The 18995-nt window shown below is 46.2% G+C and overlaps 1 protein-coding gene across 2 annotated transcripts in view; it reads left to right on the plus strand.

The window, feature by feature from the left end:
* The window catches only part of SETD1B (SET domain containing 1B, histone lysine methyltransferase), a 42022-nt gene that overhangs the window by 6214 nt on the left and 16813 nt on the right, over positions 1-18995 (plus strand). For both annotated transcript variants that reach the window (XM_065646708.1, XM_065646709.1), the window contains exon 6: positions 1098-2273. In XM_065646708.1, coding sequence (XP_065502780.1) covers positions 1098-2273 — 1176 coding nt within the window. The remainder of the gene's footprint in view (positions 1-1097; positions 2274-18995) is intronic.

Raw genomic sequence — 18995 nt, forward strand, 5'->3', positions numbered from 1 at the left:
TCTTAACAAAATCATAAAGAGGCTGATTCTTCCTTACATCCCAGCAAGGTGTCAAGTAATGATTTTACTGGGAATCTGCTATGAACAAGGCCTGGCTTTTCATTTCTGCTGGTTACAGCACATCTCAAATAAAAATGGACAGATTTTTTCTTATTCCTTTTTCAGGGTTAACAACAAAACACTTAATTGATGGTATCCCCCAAAGTAGTCCCTGCTGTAATTATCTTTAAGGTTGTTTCTCCAGATATTGTGTTCACGTATTATATTATTATTCTGATTTTTTTTTTTTCCCCCAGTTACCACCTAAATTACTGCTTCTTGGGTAACTTTAGCTGTTCGCATCATGTTCTTGTTGCTAGAATCTGCTAACAAGCTTGTTTGCTGTTGTAGTTTAGTAAAATACTGACATTTGCCTTCCCCCTCATGCAGAACAGCAGGGACCTGACTGTTCCTCCAGCCACGTCCCTGCCTCCAGGCCATATGCAAACCCCACTTAAAAAGAACCTGCATCACATCTATACCCTTAGCCTTGATACGGACAAACTGTTGCTAGAGAGGGTGGTGGGTCAGCTCCCTCCACTGGACTGACAGAAGTCCACATTCAAGTGCGGGTTTGGTACATAGATTTGATTGCAGGTTGGCAGTTTGCTGATTGGTATGTTTTGCTTTGTTCACAAAAAAAGTGAAATCGATCATTTAATATCTCAGAATTCTTTTCATTTTGTTCTTTATTTGCGATTTAGATGAGCCTAGCATAGTTGATAGAAATCGAAATTCTTTTAGCTAAAAGTCATGTGCAAGTCTCCTGTTCACCGGGTGCTCTTGGTGTAGCTTATAAGAAATACTGCCATATCTGCTTTCTTCTTCCTCCTCTCATAGACAAGTTACTCTTTGCTTGCTTTTTTCTTTTTAAATCAAAGGGAACTGTTCATAATGGATAATAGTTTGTGTTTTCAGGGATACTGTTAACCTATTTTTCTGCCATGGAAATCAATGCAAACTCCTGGGTAGTCAGCTCTTCTGAAAACCAAATGGATTACACAAATATATTTCAAAAATTATGTATTTAGGTGCTTTTCTCTTTTCTGTTTGTATAGTTGACGGATTCCCTAAAGCGCCTGAAAGACATTAACCTTTCTTCTGCGGGATCATCTGTTACCCCAAACAGTAGCACGCCGTTTTCCCATGACACAGCCTATTCCAGCTGTCGGCAAGATACCCCCAACTCGTACAGCCAATTTACCCCCCAGTCCCAAGGAACACCTCACACCCCACGCTTAGGGACGCCGTTTTCCCAGGATTCCACCTATTCTAGTCGTCAGACAACGCCCGTGTACCATTTTGGGCAGGAGAGCGCGTACAAAGCCAGGAGACACGAAACGAAATTTACAGATGCCTACAACCGCCGCCCGGGACATCACTATGTTCACAACTCGGCAGGTGTTTACCGAGGGCCGGAGCATCAGTTTAGTACGTACAAATCCCATCAGCAGGAGCCAGTTCAGTTCTCTCACACTCCTCCCCTGAGCCACTCTAGTTCTTCGAGCTATAAATCTGCCTTCTCTCCCTACCAAGCACCAGCTGTGTTTCCCCAATCCGATGAGCAGCAGTTTCCCCAAACTTCCAGGGAACCAGAGTACCGAAGACCTGCGCCACCTCCCGCTGAGATGGTTGTGGAAAGCAGCGCTGCCACGAACGTCGATTTTGTCCCGGTGAAGGAGAAACAGGAGGAGCCTCCACCCTTGCCCGATTCGAACTCTGTTCCTGAACCGAGCACAGCGTCCTTCTCTCAGACTCCAGAGAGAAGCGAGACCCCTGGCACCCCCACCATGGAGTCAGAAATGCAGCATAACAGTTTAGACTCAAGGATTGAGATGCTCTTAAAAGAGCAGAGAACAAAGTTACCCTTTCTTAACGAGCATGACTCAGATAATGAAATCCGAATGGAAGGTAGCCCTATTTCCTCTTCTTCTTCCCAGCTCTCTCCCATCCCAATGTACGGTTCGAACTCTCAGCCCGGTTACAGAGCTCAGACGCCTTCCTCGCGCCCGTCCAGCACCGGCTTGGAGGACATTAGCCCGACGCCGTTACCCGACTCTGACGATGATGAGCCCGTCCCTGGGACGGCTTCTCTGGGTCAGAATTCACGGGGGACGTCGGAGGCCAGCATGATTCCCATTGATCAGCTGAGCAGGACCTCCAAAATTGAGACCTCGGAGGCTAAAGAAATGGTGCCTGGTGACCAGACTCCAACATCAGAAAAAATGGACGAGGTAAGTGAGCTGGAACTGAGTTATGAAGCTCCACGCGTATCCCCGGTTTTTCTTTAGTGTCGTTGGAGCGCAGGGTGTCTGGTGGCTTTTTCTGTTACTGAAGGCAGCTGGAAATGGGTCAGATGTGACACAAAGTGACGGTCTTAATCAACTTGCCTGTCTCCAGCTTCCCTTGTTTATAATAGCAGCCTGCTGCGATTTATAGCTTCAGGAGAGCTCAAGGACTGCACAAGCCACGGAAGTTTGGCCAGTGCTCATGGCGTGTGAATGTCCCGAGTGTCGACAGACACTTAAGCCTCTAGAGGAGTTAATCGAGCACTTTCTGCCATTGCTTTGGTCCCTGAGCGTGGGTGTGTATGTGTGCACACACTTGCTTAACGGGGCTTTCATGTTACGCCGAAGTATTGAATGTATACTTTGTTTGATAGCTCTCCAGCTATTTATGCCATCTGGTTTGAACGGGAGACAGTTGCTGGGTTTTAATAGTCACTTTGCTCAGTTGAAAGGGGGAGGTAGTTGGCTGGTGCTCCGCTGAGTCTTCCAGCAGCAGAGCAGAGCTTGCTGCCTCTGCTGGGGCAGTTGTGACTGAAGGGACGGCGAGAGCTTAACGCTGTGGAATGGTGCCAGCAGACACAGAAATTACGTTGTGTGGTGTGTCTGTTTGGGAGGTCTGTTGCAACAAATGTGAGTATTGCTGCAGTGGATGTGTCAGTCCTATTCTGCTGTGTCAAGGAACGGTCAAAATACAGAGGGCTGGTCTTGTGTAAATGTCCCGAGTGTGGTAGATCTTACTCTTGGTTTGCTGGGGTTAAGCTGGCAGAATGGATTTCCCTGCGGTGGTTTGCAGTTGTGAGGTTTACACCCGAGAAGCAGCTGCATTTCAGGAGGGGGAGCTGCTCCTGGAGGAATAAGCTTTGCAGAGTGCTTGACTGGAGGAAAAGCACTGCAGCAATAACACAGTGCAGGTCTCAGTGCTAAATAGAAAAAAAAAAATGTAACCGTACTGGGTATTTTATTGTTCTACATGCCTTTCCAAACCTGCTTGTCCTTGCAGTTGCCAGTTTAGCCTTTGAAACAATTCAGCTGCCTGAAGTCTCATTCATCATCTGGGCTGGCCCAGGCTCCCCTCTTGGGAGGCAAGTCCCTGGCCGGTGGGACCTGATGATGTATTAATTAGGAATGGAGTTCTGATTCCTTGCGCTCAGTCTGGCAGGCTTAAGAGGGGATACTCTTAGTTTGTCTGAAAAAATGAGGAAGGCATTGCTTATCTCCGTGCCATTCTGGGCTTGTATCTGCTGTCTTCAACTCTCATGCCAGTGGGTTGCAGCCAATTCTGAGCGTGTTTAGGACGATGGACAAATACTAGCATGGTATGTGGGGTCAGGCACTTTCTGTAGCTGAGATCGGTGCTGGGGAGCTGGCTGGGATGTTGGATTTGTGGGTTGTGATGTGGGGCAGCAGTGTGCTAACATTGAAACCCATGTTAAGTCTTTGTCTCCACTTAATGAGATGCTGGTGTCAGAAGTTCGTGTTGATGGTTCTGTGATAGAAAATGACACAAATGCCTCCATCCTCTGCAGAAGTCAGAAAGGTGGTAGCAGGGTCTCCATGCAGGACATTGTTGCCTGAATTGTCTCCTCTCCCCCAAAGAAGTTTGATGTTTGTTGTTGGAGCTGTTTATTCAACCCTCCTCTTGGTTACAAATCACACTAAGCTATTCTGGCATGTTTGAGAAGTTGCCTGTGCCTTTCATTGCTCCTTCTGATGCACAAAAAACGATCTCCATGTGTTTTTGCTTCCTTCCCCCGTCCTTCTCCTCCCTCAGTTTTTTGCTTTAGAAAAAGATTCTCCTGGCTTCCCTCTCCTTTGCTGAAGGAGCGGAGCTGCGCAGTGACTTAACATAGGCTGAAATTCGAGCTGCAGCTTTCCAACCGAGTTAGAGAGGGGCATTGAGTCTGTCTGAGGGCTGGAAAGCTGAACCTCTGGCTTCAGCCTATTGTGATACCACTATTCAACTTCCAGTCCTTCAGAGAATCCTCCAGCAAAACAGAGGGAAGGCAGCCCCGAATATTTCTAGTGGCTGTGTGGTGTGGGTAGCAGAGCAGAGATTATATATTAGCGTAGGGAGGGCTCATTAAGTATCATAAGGAAGCAATAAAGGGCAGAGAATTTGAACTTATTTACTTCATACTTGGCTCTTCAAGGGTCAGAGCAGCCCCAGGCCCATTCTCTTTGGGTGAGTGCTCTAGCTGGGAAAATCTCAGCATTCATAAGGATGCCAGCAAAGTTGCAGGGAAGTTTCTCCTGAGACAGTAGGTGCTTTTCAAGGACCTACTCCTGTTTCCCATCAAAACAAGCATGAATTTTATCAATGATTACTAATACAGTAACATTTGTTCTATAGGTGAAGCGCTGTCAAATCGTCAGGCAAGTTAACCACTCCAGACTTGCCATAAGTAAAGGAGGTACAGTCAAGCCCCAGCAATTGCTCTGATTTATCATGCAAGACCCCAGGATTTGATTTCAAGATCTGGTATGATGCTCCTAAGCCAGAGCTTGGCAGGGAGTTTGGGTGTGGGAGAGGAAAGGCTGTGCATCTGTCTGCAACACCTAACTCCGATTAATCTCAGAGCAGTGATTATGGTCTGCAGAGAAAGTCCTGCTAAGCTTAGCCAAGGGACGAGCGCTGAGAGGTGGAACAGCGGGATGTGGGCAGTACGAGGTAAGAGGAGAAAAGGGATGCTTTACAAAGAGCACAACCTGCCAGCCAGGAAGACAAGGCAGAGAGGGCTTTTTGAAGAAGCTACAAGCTGGCAAGGAAAGAAGACAGCCGACTTCTGTTATTTTAGGAAAATTTTGTGAGCGTAGCAATGCACAAACTTTCCTTCCTATGTTCCTGAGAGATAACAAAGAAAGAATTGTAATAATTGCTTTTTCACAGGATCTGTGCTGTTTCAGAAGTGCAAAAATTAAGTAAGTACAGTTTGACTTTCTGACATCCCATTTGAGCCAGGTCTTGGTTTTGCTTGGCTTGTTACAGGAAGAGACGCTGCCTGTGTGTGCTGGGGAGGATGACAGGATTATAACAACTCACTTTGTTGTATATTGATGATGCCTTTCGTGTTTCACCTTATGAACGTAGTAGTTTGTGTGTAATAGGGAGACCATGTGATTGACAATGGTATTTTCCAAGATTTGTAAGCACAGAAGTTCTTTTTAACTGAGGGATCAACAGACTCCTGTCTTCCTGGTAATTTAGCTAAGCACCGTGTTACTATGGTGGGAGGCGTGCCTTAAAAACGCCAAAGATAATCAGAAAAATAAAGATCCTGAAAAATGAATGAGGTGAGAGCAGTTCTCTTGGTGCTTGCTGTGAATTTTAGCAAATGGTTTGGGGAGCAAACTGGAAGTTGCACAGTGCACAGCAGCCCTAGAGACCCCGAAAGCCACTGCTGTCACCAGCACCCCTCAGTGCCTCACTCGGCTGTTGCGAATGTTTTAATATTGTGCTGTATGCCTCACACAGGACAGCACCGACATCCCTGTGGCAAAGCTGCGTGTCTGCACCAGATCCTCTTGCAGTTACCCAGGGAGAATGTCTGAGCTGCACTTACACATAGATGAGGTAGGTCAGGCTCAGCCCTCCAGCGAGCTCTGCTCAAGTCCCTGAGGTTACATCTGGGCTGAATTTGCACTCCGCATTGAAGTCTCTTTGGGTTCTTGTGTGGTCGCAGCCAGAACGGGAAGAAATTTATTTTGAAGTGTCACATTGTCCCTCCAGAGCCTTAGCAGGATGCGATGACATTCTCCACAGAACGCTGCATCGTGCCTTGTGCCGTTCCACGCTGCTGCATCCCCATCCAGACCGAGCTGTGTTTCATTACCTGGTAAATGACTCCCCTTTCCTGCAGAGCCAAGTGAAACCTTTAGCTGAGTTTGTCAGGAGTGTCTGTGAGAGAAAACAATGCCCCAGTGCTGTGCAGGCAGCGAGAGGAGCTGCAGGGGGTTTCTCTGCCAGCAGCACCTGCAGCAGTTGCCCCAGGAGCGGTCAATGTCCCTTAGAGCTGTGCTGTGCAGGAGTAAATTGTTGTTTGTCTGCAGAACGATGGTGTCCCCTGTACCCCGCACCATCTGCGGGCTGTGCGGGGCCAGAGGCAGCACCGTGCTCCTGAGACGTTGACAGTGGGTTAGATGGAGACTCCTAAAGATGAACCCAAACACACTCTACTAAGGGATGTTTCTGGGCTGGAGGTTGCAGAAGTGATTTATTCAAGGTAAATGCACATTAAGGTTGAGAAAGTAGAGTCTTAAGAGCCAGGAAATTTGATACCTTGGTTTCCACAGTAACTGTGCAAGAGCCCTTATGCCCATAAGTAGCTGTTATGTATGTATAATATATATGGGTACACCTGGGAACCAATTTACAGCTGGAGTGGGATTCATCATTTCTGGAGGGAGATGGGGGGAGTAGACGTGTGGAATGGTTGCTCTGAATGTATTTTTTTAATTGAAAGGAGAAAAACCTGAGAGCTGTGATTTATGCCCAGTCTCGTAAACACTTTTTCAAATTTTCCTGCCTCCTGAGCTCTTACGAATGTGATCATGCCTGACAGAACTGGTTCTTATGGAAACTCAAAAAATAGGTATATGTTATGACCATGAATTTCCAGAAATACAGCCAGCCAATGCCCAGGCAGCAGGGATTTGGATGACTGCTGTGGTTTTACATGTGAATTACACCAGCCGTGCTCAACCTGTGAAAAGAAAATGAGAGCAAGCTGCTTAAACTGTGGGGTCAGTTCTGCCCTCCCTGACCCAGGCACAACAGCAGTGAGAAGCCACAGGGACTTCAGGGGATCTTGTGGAATTTAAGCTTGTTCAGAAAAGAGAGGCAGCACGTAAATCCCTCAAAAGGTGATTTAAATATGACACTGCACTGGGCCCTTTTGAGACCTCAGAGATCTGTTCAGCCTGCATGCGCAGGGGAGGGAGTGAGCTGGGGCTCAGTGAGTAGGACTGCAGCCCCGCGTATGCCTGAGGATGCTTGGGGCCAAGGGTCAGTGCCTGGGATTACCTGGCCAGGGTGAGGATGTCTTGGCTCCCGAAGCAGTGGAAATGCAGGGTATCGTTATCTTAAGTTGTTTTTTTTCTGAGCTGATACTGGAAGACCACAGGCAGGGACTGCTTCCTTGTACATCTCATTAATTTACCACATGACAACCTGCTGCTCCCACAAAAATTTATATGGAGTAGAGAAGTCTCTTCTTGTTTGCTAAGTTGTATGTGACATCTGACTTTCTGTATTTGTCTCCAGTTTGATTCTTGGAGTCCTTGCAAAACTGGTGGTTAGCAATGCAGAGGGCTTGACCAGCCAAATCTGTTCAATATAAGAAGCAGCGAGAGGTAACAAGCCCAGTCTCAGTTTTTACAGTTACTTTTTCAGAGAAGAATTGCATAGGATTCATCTGGTGTTCCCAGTGATGCACCCCCTCAGGTGTGTATGCTCATGGAAGGAACAAAACTAAAAGGAGAAATATTTGCCTGTTTATGGTCTGGGTTTTTTGGACACCTGACAGCTTCAGTAGAATGAGGGAACATGTCTCTTGTTGATAACAGAGCTAGAAATGGTGAAATGCTCTGGAGTGTAACTGAAAAATAGAAAGCAGGCTGTGGTTGGGAGGCTGAGTGGTTCTTTCACTCTCTCATACCAGGCCAAGACTTTGAGGCTTTTGCATTTTGCATACCTGATAGAAATGACATTGCCATCCCTTTTTATAAATCACTGTTGCTGATTATACTCTTGCCACTAGCTCAGTTCATTCTCTGTTTTGCCACCAGTGACTTTCTGTAAATTTTCAGTTCCTGGTGGACTGGCTATATATGATTAAGTTGGTTGCTAATAGGTAGAGCGCTGCTTATTTTGAGTTTATGTAATCTATAGATGCTCTGCTGCACTGGGAACTTAGATCCAAATTGCAATGTTTAACTATAGCGTATAGCTTATGGCGGAATAACTTTTTCAAGTCCGAGCTCTGCAGGCCATTTACAGTTAGAGAGCCCTTGGCATCCTCCTGTTGCTGCTTATAGAGTTCTTCCTATTCTTTTCAACACTCGGGTTGTAGCAGTGACAGTGTTGAATGTTCAGATGTCATAAATGCAGGCTGTGAAGCCTCACATTGAAGTGACACGTTTTCCTCGCGGTTTCTCCAACCCATTATCATTCTAGTTGCATTTCTCATCTGATGGTTGTGAAGAGTGACCAAGGGAATGCAGACAAGTTACTGGATGACAGCCTGTGTTGCAACATGCAGTGACACTGAGAAAATGTGCCAGCGTGTTAGGTAATCAGTAGAAATATTGAGAAAATAATTGCTGTTAACATATTGTGCTGGCAGCCGCCAGAACAGCACTAATTTCTGGGTCTGATCTTGAAGAAGATGGAGCAGCCGCTGTGTTCTATATGTGTCTGCGTCTGACACACAGCAGTGAGCAGACGAGCACTTATTCAAATTTCTGCTGGCTGTTGCCTTTCCTGGAGTCCTCTAAATAGATACAGTTCATCAGTAAAACTTGGGGTTCTTTCTCTGTCTGAATCAATTTTGAGTCCCATGACTTTGCCACCTCCCTTCTATTAATTTTTTTCAGTTTGGGGTACTTGTTTGTACTCAGTGAAGACGGGGCAAAACTCAAAACGAAACCCGTGAGTTCGTTAACTCTGCACAGCACATACCTGCCCACGAGAGCTCCTTTGACCCAGACACGTTACTGCTGTCTCAGGCTTCATCATGAAAGTGCAGTGCTTGCTTTTGGAAATGCCCATTCATCACAAAAAAAAAAAAAAAGGTTGCTCAGACTTTTCTTCTCCTAAAAGCAAAGTATTTTTTTAAAAGGTCTTTAAAAATGTTTTTTATTTGCTTAGTGCTAAAATAAAGCCAGCGGCTGCTTTCATAAGGTTCTAGCAATGCAGAAAGGCCTGATGCGGTCAAGGTGCATATAAAATAGCATGACGGCAAATTGGAGTTTCTAATTTCTCCCCAGGTTGGAGTAGGTTTGCTCCTCCGGGCGTTGCAAAAGCGTTGCTGGAGGAGCAGTTTGAGTAAAGGAAGTCGTTCGCGGCTTGGGCTTCGGCAATCGCTCTTTGCATAGAGGGCACTGCGAGCGCTGCGCGGGGAGGAAACGAAACTGCTGCTCCAACTCGGAGCTGGCAGCACTTCTTACGCTTTGGAGGTTTGGTTGCAAAAGGGTCAGACAGCTGTAGCAGAACTTCCAGTTTTCACTTGTTGGGACTTGGCTGTTTCAACTCGGGCGCTTTTTAGCGGCATTTGGATTTGCTGGCTGCTCTGAGTGTGCGTGTTTTGTGAAGTGCGTATTTATGTGCAGTTGATAACCGGGTACTAAGTGCAGTTTATCTCGCACCTTTGACCAGCTCACCGGTGTTTTCCCAATATCTCTCTTCCCATATCAGCAGGTCAGGGAGATAGTTAGGAAAAAAGCTCTGGAAATGGTGGGGAGAGGAAGAAGAGGAGTAGCAGATGTCCTGCCAGGGTTTAGTCCTTCTCTTTCCTCCTTGCCTGCACCTTGAAGCGTTCAGGGTGAGATGTCCCCGCACTCACCACGTTCCCTGGATCAGGGAGTGCGATGCCGTGGAGCCTGAGGAAGAGGCTGTGGATGGTGCAGGTTGGGTGACGTGAAGGAAGGACTGGGTTTTGTTTTTCCTGGGCTTGAAACAGCCCTTCACCAGCCTGGTCAAGGAATCATATGTCTTTTGTCCAAAACCAGCTGTGTTTCATAGTGAGCAGTGTAGTTTTGTGCTGATGTCCAAGCGGTGTTTCCTCCTCCCGCTGTGTGGGATTAACATGTGTTGCACATGTTGGGGAGACTTTCTGGAGCCTGGGGGGCGATTGCTGAAGGTGGTAGCTTCTTTCCAGGTTTCCCTTCTCCCAAAGGAACTTGTTATTTCTGGCGTCTCATGTGTCCCAGGCAAAACAGAATACATATTTCAGGTGATAGCGGTGCTGGAAGCAGGAGGTGAGAGTGCACAGGCCAGGTTTAATGTTGGCTCACAGCTCTGGGGACGGTTTTCCAATCCAGTTCTTGTTGTTGAGCGGTCGCCAAACGTGGTGTTTTGGTCAGCAGATGTGGCTGAGAGTTTCCAGTGCAAATAATTGAAATACTGTCCTCAAAGGATGCAGATAAATGTGAGCAACTGTTATCATGGTGCTACAAGCATTTTGCTATTGTCCAGGAAAAACATTACTCAGAAAATATGAAAATCCATATTACTGCTTAAAATTCTTCAAATTACAGTAAAATATAAAGGGCAGTCTACCAGTTGAATATATGCCATGGAGATGTATGCAAAAAGATGCATTTTGACAAGAGAATCTCTGGATTCTTTGTGTGGATGTGCTTTCAGTGTCCAAGCTGAAGAAAACCTGAACTTTAGCTAGTACCATGCCTTTAAAAAAAATCACAAGGGCAACTCATAGTAGTCTCTAGACTTCTGAACTGGGATGGAAATTGTGTTGGACTAGATTCTACTGTAAGTGAATTTGGGGCTAAATGTACAATCTGAGTAAGAAGGATGAATGTTGGACCCTTGTTATGACCCAGGTTTTGCAGTGTTTTTGCTGTTTTACCTGAGCGTTGGTATCAAGAGTGTTGCACAGTGTAACCGTGTTCTTGTGAGGCTCAACCTTAGCGTCACATCCAGCGAGATGTATTGATTGTGGTATGTGGAAAAGGTGCTGAGGCTAAACTGTCCTAAGTAAAAAAACTATTATTTGCAAACCACCAAGCCAGCTGTTCCTGCACAACTGCTTAAAAAAAAAACCACAACAAACACCAAACCCTGTGCCTTACAGCTGGTTCGCTGAATGAGTGAGCAGTGCGTGGAGTGCAAGAGCACAGAGCTGTGTCCCGTGGCAAGGACGTGCACAGATGAATTCTGCTCTAGGTGGAAAGTGTTTCCATGTGTTTGTTTTAAACCTCCTGCTTGCTAATTAGGAGACAGGTGGGGAAATCAGCATACTTTACCTCTTGCCTTTTTTTTTTTTTTTTTTGAATATTTTATGCCTGCACAAATGGCAGTGGGAATGCAGCCCAGCTGTGGGGTATTTTCCACTCTGGTAATTCAGACCAGTTGCAGTTACACGATTTATTTTGCGTATAGAGGGTATGGTTTAATAGCAAGAGTTTGGTATCTTCTAGAAGGCCATGAGAAATGTAATGTCCTGCACAGAGATTATCTTTGTTAAGGGATCAGTCAGCAGTTGGCAGCCACAAGGGTTATGTTTCCATCACCCGAGAGGACTGGTATGGGGGAAAAAACGTTGCCTTTCTCTCACCAGGCAGGTTTTGGAGAGGGACAATACGAAGATTTTTCTGGCTGGATATTGCTTTAGGCTTTGTCTTAGAATAAGGGAGATTTTTAATGTTTTAGTAAATATGTTGGGTACCTCAGCTGATGTGCTTGATTCTCTCCTCGCTGACTGCACGTGGTTAAATCAGAGTATGGCAAGAGAAGGAAAGTCTAAGCAGGAAATAAAGCAGTGAAAAATTCAAGATGCCTCCAGAGAGAAAATACATAAGAGAAGAGAAAAATTACCAAAGGGGAACTGTTTCTTGCTGGCCTCACCCTGACTTTTGAGGAAGAACATCTCTACTCAGCCTCTTCAGCTGCTCGAAATGGGCTCCTTGGAGTGAAGCGTCTCCTGCAGTCTCACTGGCTTTTAATGCGTCTGCAGCACCTTGTTGGGAAGGACTTGTTAGCTTGTGTTGTAATGCCCAGCAAATGAGTGGAGCCTGCTGAGCTCGTTAGGGTGCCAGTCCTGGTTTGTGGTCTCTGCTGCAGAGGATTTGCAGTCTGGCCACAGCCAGCGCAAGGGGAGATTTTGTCTGGTGAGCCTCTCGTTCCCCAGGGCCATTCTCTGCTGCGACGTCCCAGCAGGTCTGGAGCACTGACACCGCCTGCACTGGGGTTCATCCAAAGGGACTCTAAATGCTTTTTGTCAAGATCAGGGGGACTGGTTGAACGGTCTTGTCTGCAGCAGTTTTGTTGGGAACTTCAGAAACGCAGCAGACGTCCTATTGTCCTGTCTTGGGATGATGGCCAGTGGCTGACTCCAGAACATAAGGCCACAAGTTTTCTTATTTGAAACCATACTGTGTTGCTGCTGTGACTGCAGTCAAGATGATAACAAGGTCCTAAAGACCTTGTTAACAGCGTGTTCCCTCTTTCGTACTTCCTTGTTTCTTTTCAAATAGCTGGTACTGGGATAGAAGAAGAGCTGCTGGGAAGAGAGTTGTGCTAAGTCCCTGTGACCTCCCAGGCCAGCAGTGGAGGGCTCATGAAATCTCAGCAAATAGTGTTCAGGAAAGAAAAAGGTTCATAGAAAAATCAGGACTTTAACTCTTTCCCCTTGCTTGTTCCACACCTTTTGCAGAATAAAAGCTGCACTTGTTTGGAAAAGGCCGTTCTGTGCTACCTCCGTCAGCTGTGAGCTACAGGCTCCTGGGTTTTCTTGCAGGTGCCAAAAACAGTTGGGCCTCTTTGCTTCCCAGGTCAGAGCTGCACCCTAGAAATTCAGGGCAAGAACAGCCCCGGTTCTTGGAGAGCAGAGGGGGAAGCCAGGCTCATCGTTTGGGATGCCTCTCGAGAAGGAAGGCAAGTATCTGAACTTCTGCCTCAGGACACACTTAATGTGCACCTGGGTCTGAGAGCAGATGGCAGCAAACAGAAGAGCATTAAAAGATGGTGCTGATGAATGATCTAACAAAAACTCTTCTTTTTTTCTTTTACCCGTTGTCCTTCAAGGCCTCCATTCCTTCGTTTCTGCTCTCTTTTCTGAGGAGACTCAGTGGTGCACAGGTTGCGTTGTGGATGTCCAGGCCTTGCAAATGAAACTGCTGTTGCTATTAATGCTGAAAATGCAGAGAGCGCTGAACAGAGCATTGAAAACGCTGCCATAACAGTAATAGCCATGTGATTTCAGATACTCTAGGGTATAGTAGTAATCCGTAAAAGGGAAAGAATATCAAATTGGCTTGGTTCTGCTGATTAGAACTTGTTTAAATACAGTCTGTGTACAACCTATTCTTCAATAGGCTGATATTAGCTGGGAAGCTAGACTGTTTTCCAAGCTTATCTGCTTTCTTATCGCCCTGTTGGTAGTAAGATCTGAATTCGTGGCTCCGTTTGACCTAAGGCTTGAGTATGAGGGTAAGCTCGGGATGGCACATGAGCTCCTGCCTGGCACTGAACTGTAAGGTATCTGTGTACTCTGCACGCTCAGTTATTGCACTTTTTTTTTTAACTTATAGGTGGACTCTGACCTAATGTTGCCAATTCCTTCCTTTATCTTTGATTATAATGTACCTTCTGCTCTTTAGAAATGTAAGTGCATTTTTGCGTACCAGTGTGAAGGACAAACCAGAGCATTTCAGAATCATTTGGGAAGTTAGTTCTCCGTATACTGTGTGATTTCTCCTAAATTCCTTGCTTTTCTTTTCATCTTTAGAGAAGGAGATGCTGCCTTAAACTCCACATCTTTTGTGTGTGGACAAACCTTATAATAAAATCTACTGATAATGGCAGAGATGGCAGAAAATGATAGAGAAGCCTTATTGCATGCTTACCGCTGACTTTCTCTTTTTCAGAGAGACTGTTTTTAGTTCTTCTGTTGGATTTGGCTGGTTAGTTCCCAGGACTCTGCATCACTGAACCTGATGTCTGAAAAGGGCTTTACCTGGGTAAAGCCAATCTGGCTGTATGAAAGTCTTTGGGAGAAGCAGAGAACATTCCCTGACTAATTTATCTGTAGGGGGTATTTTCTTGCCACTCTACCATCCTTTTATGCATGACTTAGCTTCCCAGACGACTAAAGCCTTTGAAGTTAGATTGCAAATAGCTCTTCAGCTATCCCTTCCCCCCGTCTAAAATAGGGAAACCAGAACAACCATTGCTGTGGAGAGAGCCTGCCTTGTTACATGGCTCCCCAATGTTAACACCCCTCTCTTTTCCTCCTTCCTTTTCCCTACCTCCCACTCCCCCCATAAAGAAACCCTTTTTTTCCCCTTAATAAGATCTACTTAAGACTTGAGGGAAAAGGCCATGGTTGCATGAGATGGTAAATCCAATTTTAGGGTGTTTCATATGTGATGAAAAACACCGTGGCCGCATGACGCAGCCCCTGAATTGGCACACATTCGCCCTGCCAGTTCGGATTTGTTCACATAATGCAGAAGGGACGACTGTCCGGGCTGGCGTCACATCGGGGCACACACGGGCTGCCCAGGCGGCCCCGAGCCCGGGCTGGGGGCCAGTGACTCCCTGTCTCGTACTCTCACTGTATTTTGTCATCTGCCCAGTTGTATGATCATGTTTGTCTTGGCTCAAATCTGCGCACTCCAGGGGATCTGGAAGCTTCTACTGTCGGCTTTGATGAGCGTAGACCCGAAGGATGTCGTGAGAGCCTGCGCTCTTGTAGAGCTGTCCCTGCACACACCAGAGGGTCTCTTGTGAGTGCTGGAAGCCCAGGGGCAATCTCTGCCTTCTCCAAATACCCCTTCCTTGGTGATCATGCCAACAGGAACCGTATAACCACATCATATGCCATGAAGCTTGCAGTTTAGAGCCTACTTCCCCTGATCGAAGGGGGAAAGACCTCAAACAGCCCCTTTTCTGGAAGGTAATGCACTCGACATTAACAGAGCAAAGCCCTCGGCAAGTTGTTGCCCTCTTTGCCAAGGCTTTCTGCTGCGGTAAATCTGGCAGGTGTTTTCCCACTGGATTAATTTCTGGCTGTGAGGGTTGCTGTCCTGGGAAGCTCTTGCAGTGGGCTCTTGGAAGTAGTGTTGGAAAATAAAGTATGATGCTCTCTTGCCAAGAAGGAGGGATTTTTAAAAGTACTAAATGCTGGTTGAGTCTTCTCCCTTTGGGATCGTATTTATCAAGTTGTCTTGTTTCTGGATCAGTGAAGATCTGGTTACCTTGGACCACTGATTGCACTGTATTTGCTTCCCATCTCTGTCCTCTTTGCTTCCCATAGAATTGTCTGTCCTTTTCTGGATCTCTTTTTGAATAAAGTAAGTTTTTTAGCCTCATGGATGTGCTTAGAGGCTGTGTAAATGGGTGTTTCTTACTACAGGATCCATATCAACTTTTGGAAAGAGGAAGCCATTCTGCAGCCACTGGAGCTTCTGTTTACAGTCAAGTAAAAATAGCCTGAATCCCTCATGTTCAATGGTTGCATTTATTTTCTTCTGTTTTTCTTTCATTTTGTGGACCACTGTTTCATGCCCCCTGTCACACCAGTGGTCTTTGGCCTTTGCTTTGGGAAATACTGATTTAAGCTACTGCTCCGTTCCTTTGCTTGGAGACGTTGATGTTATTTCACTGTCCTGTGGGGAGAAGGCAGAGGATAATCCCGTCTGAAAAGGTGCCTCAAAGTGTTGAGACCCATCTCAGATGCTTAAGCCACCATCCGATGACCTGCAGGAAACTGGTGGTGCAGATTTGCATGAGTATGGGATACTGTCTTTGGCACTTCTGTCATTTTATGATCTTAATTCACTAGATTTTCTAATTATGGCATGGACTAGTGGGTAGCCTTCCAGCTCTCTTGCTGTCCTTAAAACACAAGTTAATTTACTTAGATTCCCTGTGTCAGAAAACCCTGGAAGCCCAGGCGAGCTCCATCCTTGTGTGCTTCCAAATCCCACCTTGGGGCATCGCCCCGTGTTCAGGACGGTCTAATTAGGGACCAGCACCTGAGGCAGCACATAGCGAGACACAAACAAGCACCATGGCGGCTTTTCCTCCCCGTGTTCCGGAACCAACAGGAAGGGAACTTCTGGGGAATTCTCCCTCTGTCCTTCTGTGGTTTGAGGTATTGACTTCAAGTTCCCTCTTGGCATTAGAAGAAAAAAAAAAAAAAGAAAATGGCATCATACCTTAGGCTCGTGTTTGCAGTGCTGTTTGTTTACAATGAGCACTTAAATATTATTGTCACTTGTTTTACTTGTTGGGCAGCCCTGTAGGTGTGGGGTGGATAGTCTATGTCAAACTGCTGCAAATAAGTACCAGACCAAAACACAAGCTGAGCCAAGACAGTGTTATGTGCCAGGTAGGATATTGTCATCTCATAGAGCTTGAATTCTCTTTTTAGAGTAGTGAGAGATACTTTTGCAATCAATAATAAAGAAAACAGAACACCCAAGTAACTTCTCTCCTCCTGCAAGAAATCCCTGCTCTCTTGCAGCCTGTTGGCTACCTGTTTTTTGTGGGACATGGTGATGAGTCCATTGCCCTGACCAGTCTGTGTTCTGCTCTCCTTAATTTGCAACCTTTGCAAGTTAGGTTTGCAAAGTGCTGTGTAAATATATAGCTCTACAAAATCTTGCAGTCTTCTGTTCTGCAGATAGAAATACATATTGCTGAAGATACTTATAATCATTGGTATGTAACGTGTTAATCTTTCCATTTGCCTGTTCCTGAGCTGGGCATTTTACTGTAGTGCAGATACACCTGAAAGCTGGTTTTGTCCCAGTTCAAAGCTGCTGCAATTGCAGTCGCACGCTGACAGCAGCAGGAGGACGGGTGCTCTTTTAGCTGCCCAAGGAGGTTGAAAGGCGTGACTGACCAACCCGGGACAGCTGGGGAAGAGACACCAAACAAACCTTCGCGTCCGTCCGGGCTGCAGCGGTGATGTGCCGGCCGACACGGGCGCTGGGGACGGCACAGTTACCTGAACAGGCTTGAAAACTCACCCAGGAAGGTGCGGGCAGCGGTTCGCTCTGTGTTTTTTGCTGCGGTAGCTAAACTGCTGGCAAACCGCCTTGGGTGGCTCTGCCCTCCCATGCCCCACTTCTGCCACACCAGCTAAGTGCCACCTTTGTGTGTGCTCTTTCAGAGGGAGAGCTATAATTACAGTTAGCAAAGCAGGAATGTTTGTACGTATTGTAAATACGGTGCTGAGTCTGCCTTGTTCACGCCTGACACCGTGAGGTGTGAATGTTCAGCATGGTCCCTCTGCCGTGTCATCGTGCCGAGCGTCGCGCTGGTGGTGAGCAGCGAGGGCAGTTTGCAGGCACGGCTCCTCTCTACGTGCTTGGCCAAGAACGTGTGGTGTCTTCAAGCTCTTCTCTAGCTAAAAGCAGCTGAAAAATGAACAAAGCAATGCTCTCTGAAGCCCTCGCTGCGCTCCGGTATGTAGATTTTGAGCAAAGAGAGGTATTTCGCTCTGTTAGCAAAGTGGATGGTGGGATTCACTGGGCCAAACTTGAATGGGCTTGTCTTTTTTTAAAAGAGTTTTTCACTGAAACTGTGTCTTTGAGGAAGAGTTGCAGGTGGCTGGTTTGCATCCTCAGGCTTCCTTTTTGTTCTGGATGGTGTTGTAAGAAATGTGGCAGGTTTGCAATGTCCTGCTCTCTTTAACGTGTTCTGCCAAAGGAGTCTGAGAAGAGAGAGCGGTGTTTTAGTGAACACAGGCTGTTTTCACCCTGGATCGCGGTGTATCATGCTGGGGCCATTCCCTTGTCGAGCACAGCGCGAGCAGAGCCGGGGAACGGGTTGTTGGAGGCACCAGGAGCCTGTTCTCAACTCCTTCAGTGACTTGCTGTGCGACCTTCTTCGGTCACTTGTCCTCTCCCCATCACCTTCGGAAGGTTTTTCTTTGCCCGCTTTTCTTTGAGGATGAAGGGCGAATTTTTTAGATCCTCGGATGGGCTTAATCCAAAACCAAGTGATGACTGTTTGACCAGATTATGAAAACTTTCTCTCCAAGAGCCACTCCTGATTTTAGTTCTAGCTTTTTTGAAAAGCTGCTTCTTAGCATTTTAAATGGCAAAGATGGTCAGTGTTTAAATAGGGAGTTTTCCAAGTTTTAGGGCTTAAGGAGTGCATTGTCTTTGTTCTGTTTGGTTTCTGTGAGAGCAAGTTGCAGCAGGCTTAAAGATTTGCTATTTCTTGCAGGCCTGGGATGCTTCACTTCATTAAAGCTAATGACCTTGCATTGTGCTGACTGCCATTGATCCTGCATTTCATTATTTTGATGCACCAGAGATCAGCTGGGCTATGTCAGAGGAGTCGCTACATTCGGTGATATATGTTCCCTACTTCAAATATAAGTAACTTGGTACCCAGCAGAGTATTAAAGTGAAATTAACTGAGCTGACGGCATTCAATACATTCTGAAATTCTGAGAAAATTCATTATTAGATGGCCTTTTGGAAAGGAAATGAAAGTGTGTGAAGATCCTCTGCCTGTAGGAGAGGTACCAAATGGCACGTAGGATGGAGCTCCCAACCGCGGCCGCAGCGTCAGTCCTCCTCATATCTGGAAACTGCCAGTTCTGCATGTAAATATTAAGCTATAGTTGCTTTTTTCTGCAGGTATGAACATTTGATTGCTAAATGCTGGGTATTAGGCTCTGAAATAAGACCGAAACCCTGCATTCAGTGGCTCTCTACCCTGTCACTGTTCAGGCTGATCCAGGAGTGAGATCTCGGGGTGTTCCGTTCACTTAACTCAGGAGGCTCTGCCTGTGCTGAAATGCACTGTACCAATATTAAAGGTGGCAGTTAGCATTTTGGGTGAACAAGGAATGAGGCAATTTATAAGCGGTTACACTGACGTGAATCTCTCCCAGCAAATTTGCATCATTGAAACACCTTTGGTAAAATGTGTCATGCATATAATTAAATACCTGTTTTGCTAACTCT

Source organism: Caloenas nicobarica, chromosome 16 (genome assembly GCF_036013445.1).
Source record: "Caloenas nicobarica isolate bCalNic1 chromosome 16, bCalNic1.hap1, whole genome shotgun sequence".
Taxonomy (NCBI): domain Eukaryota; kingdom Metazoa; phylum Chordata; class Aves; order Columbiformes; family Columbidae; genus Caloenas; species Caloenas nicobarica.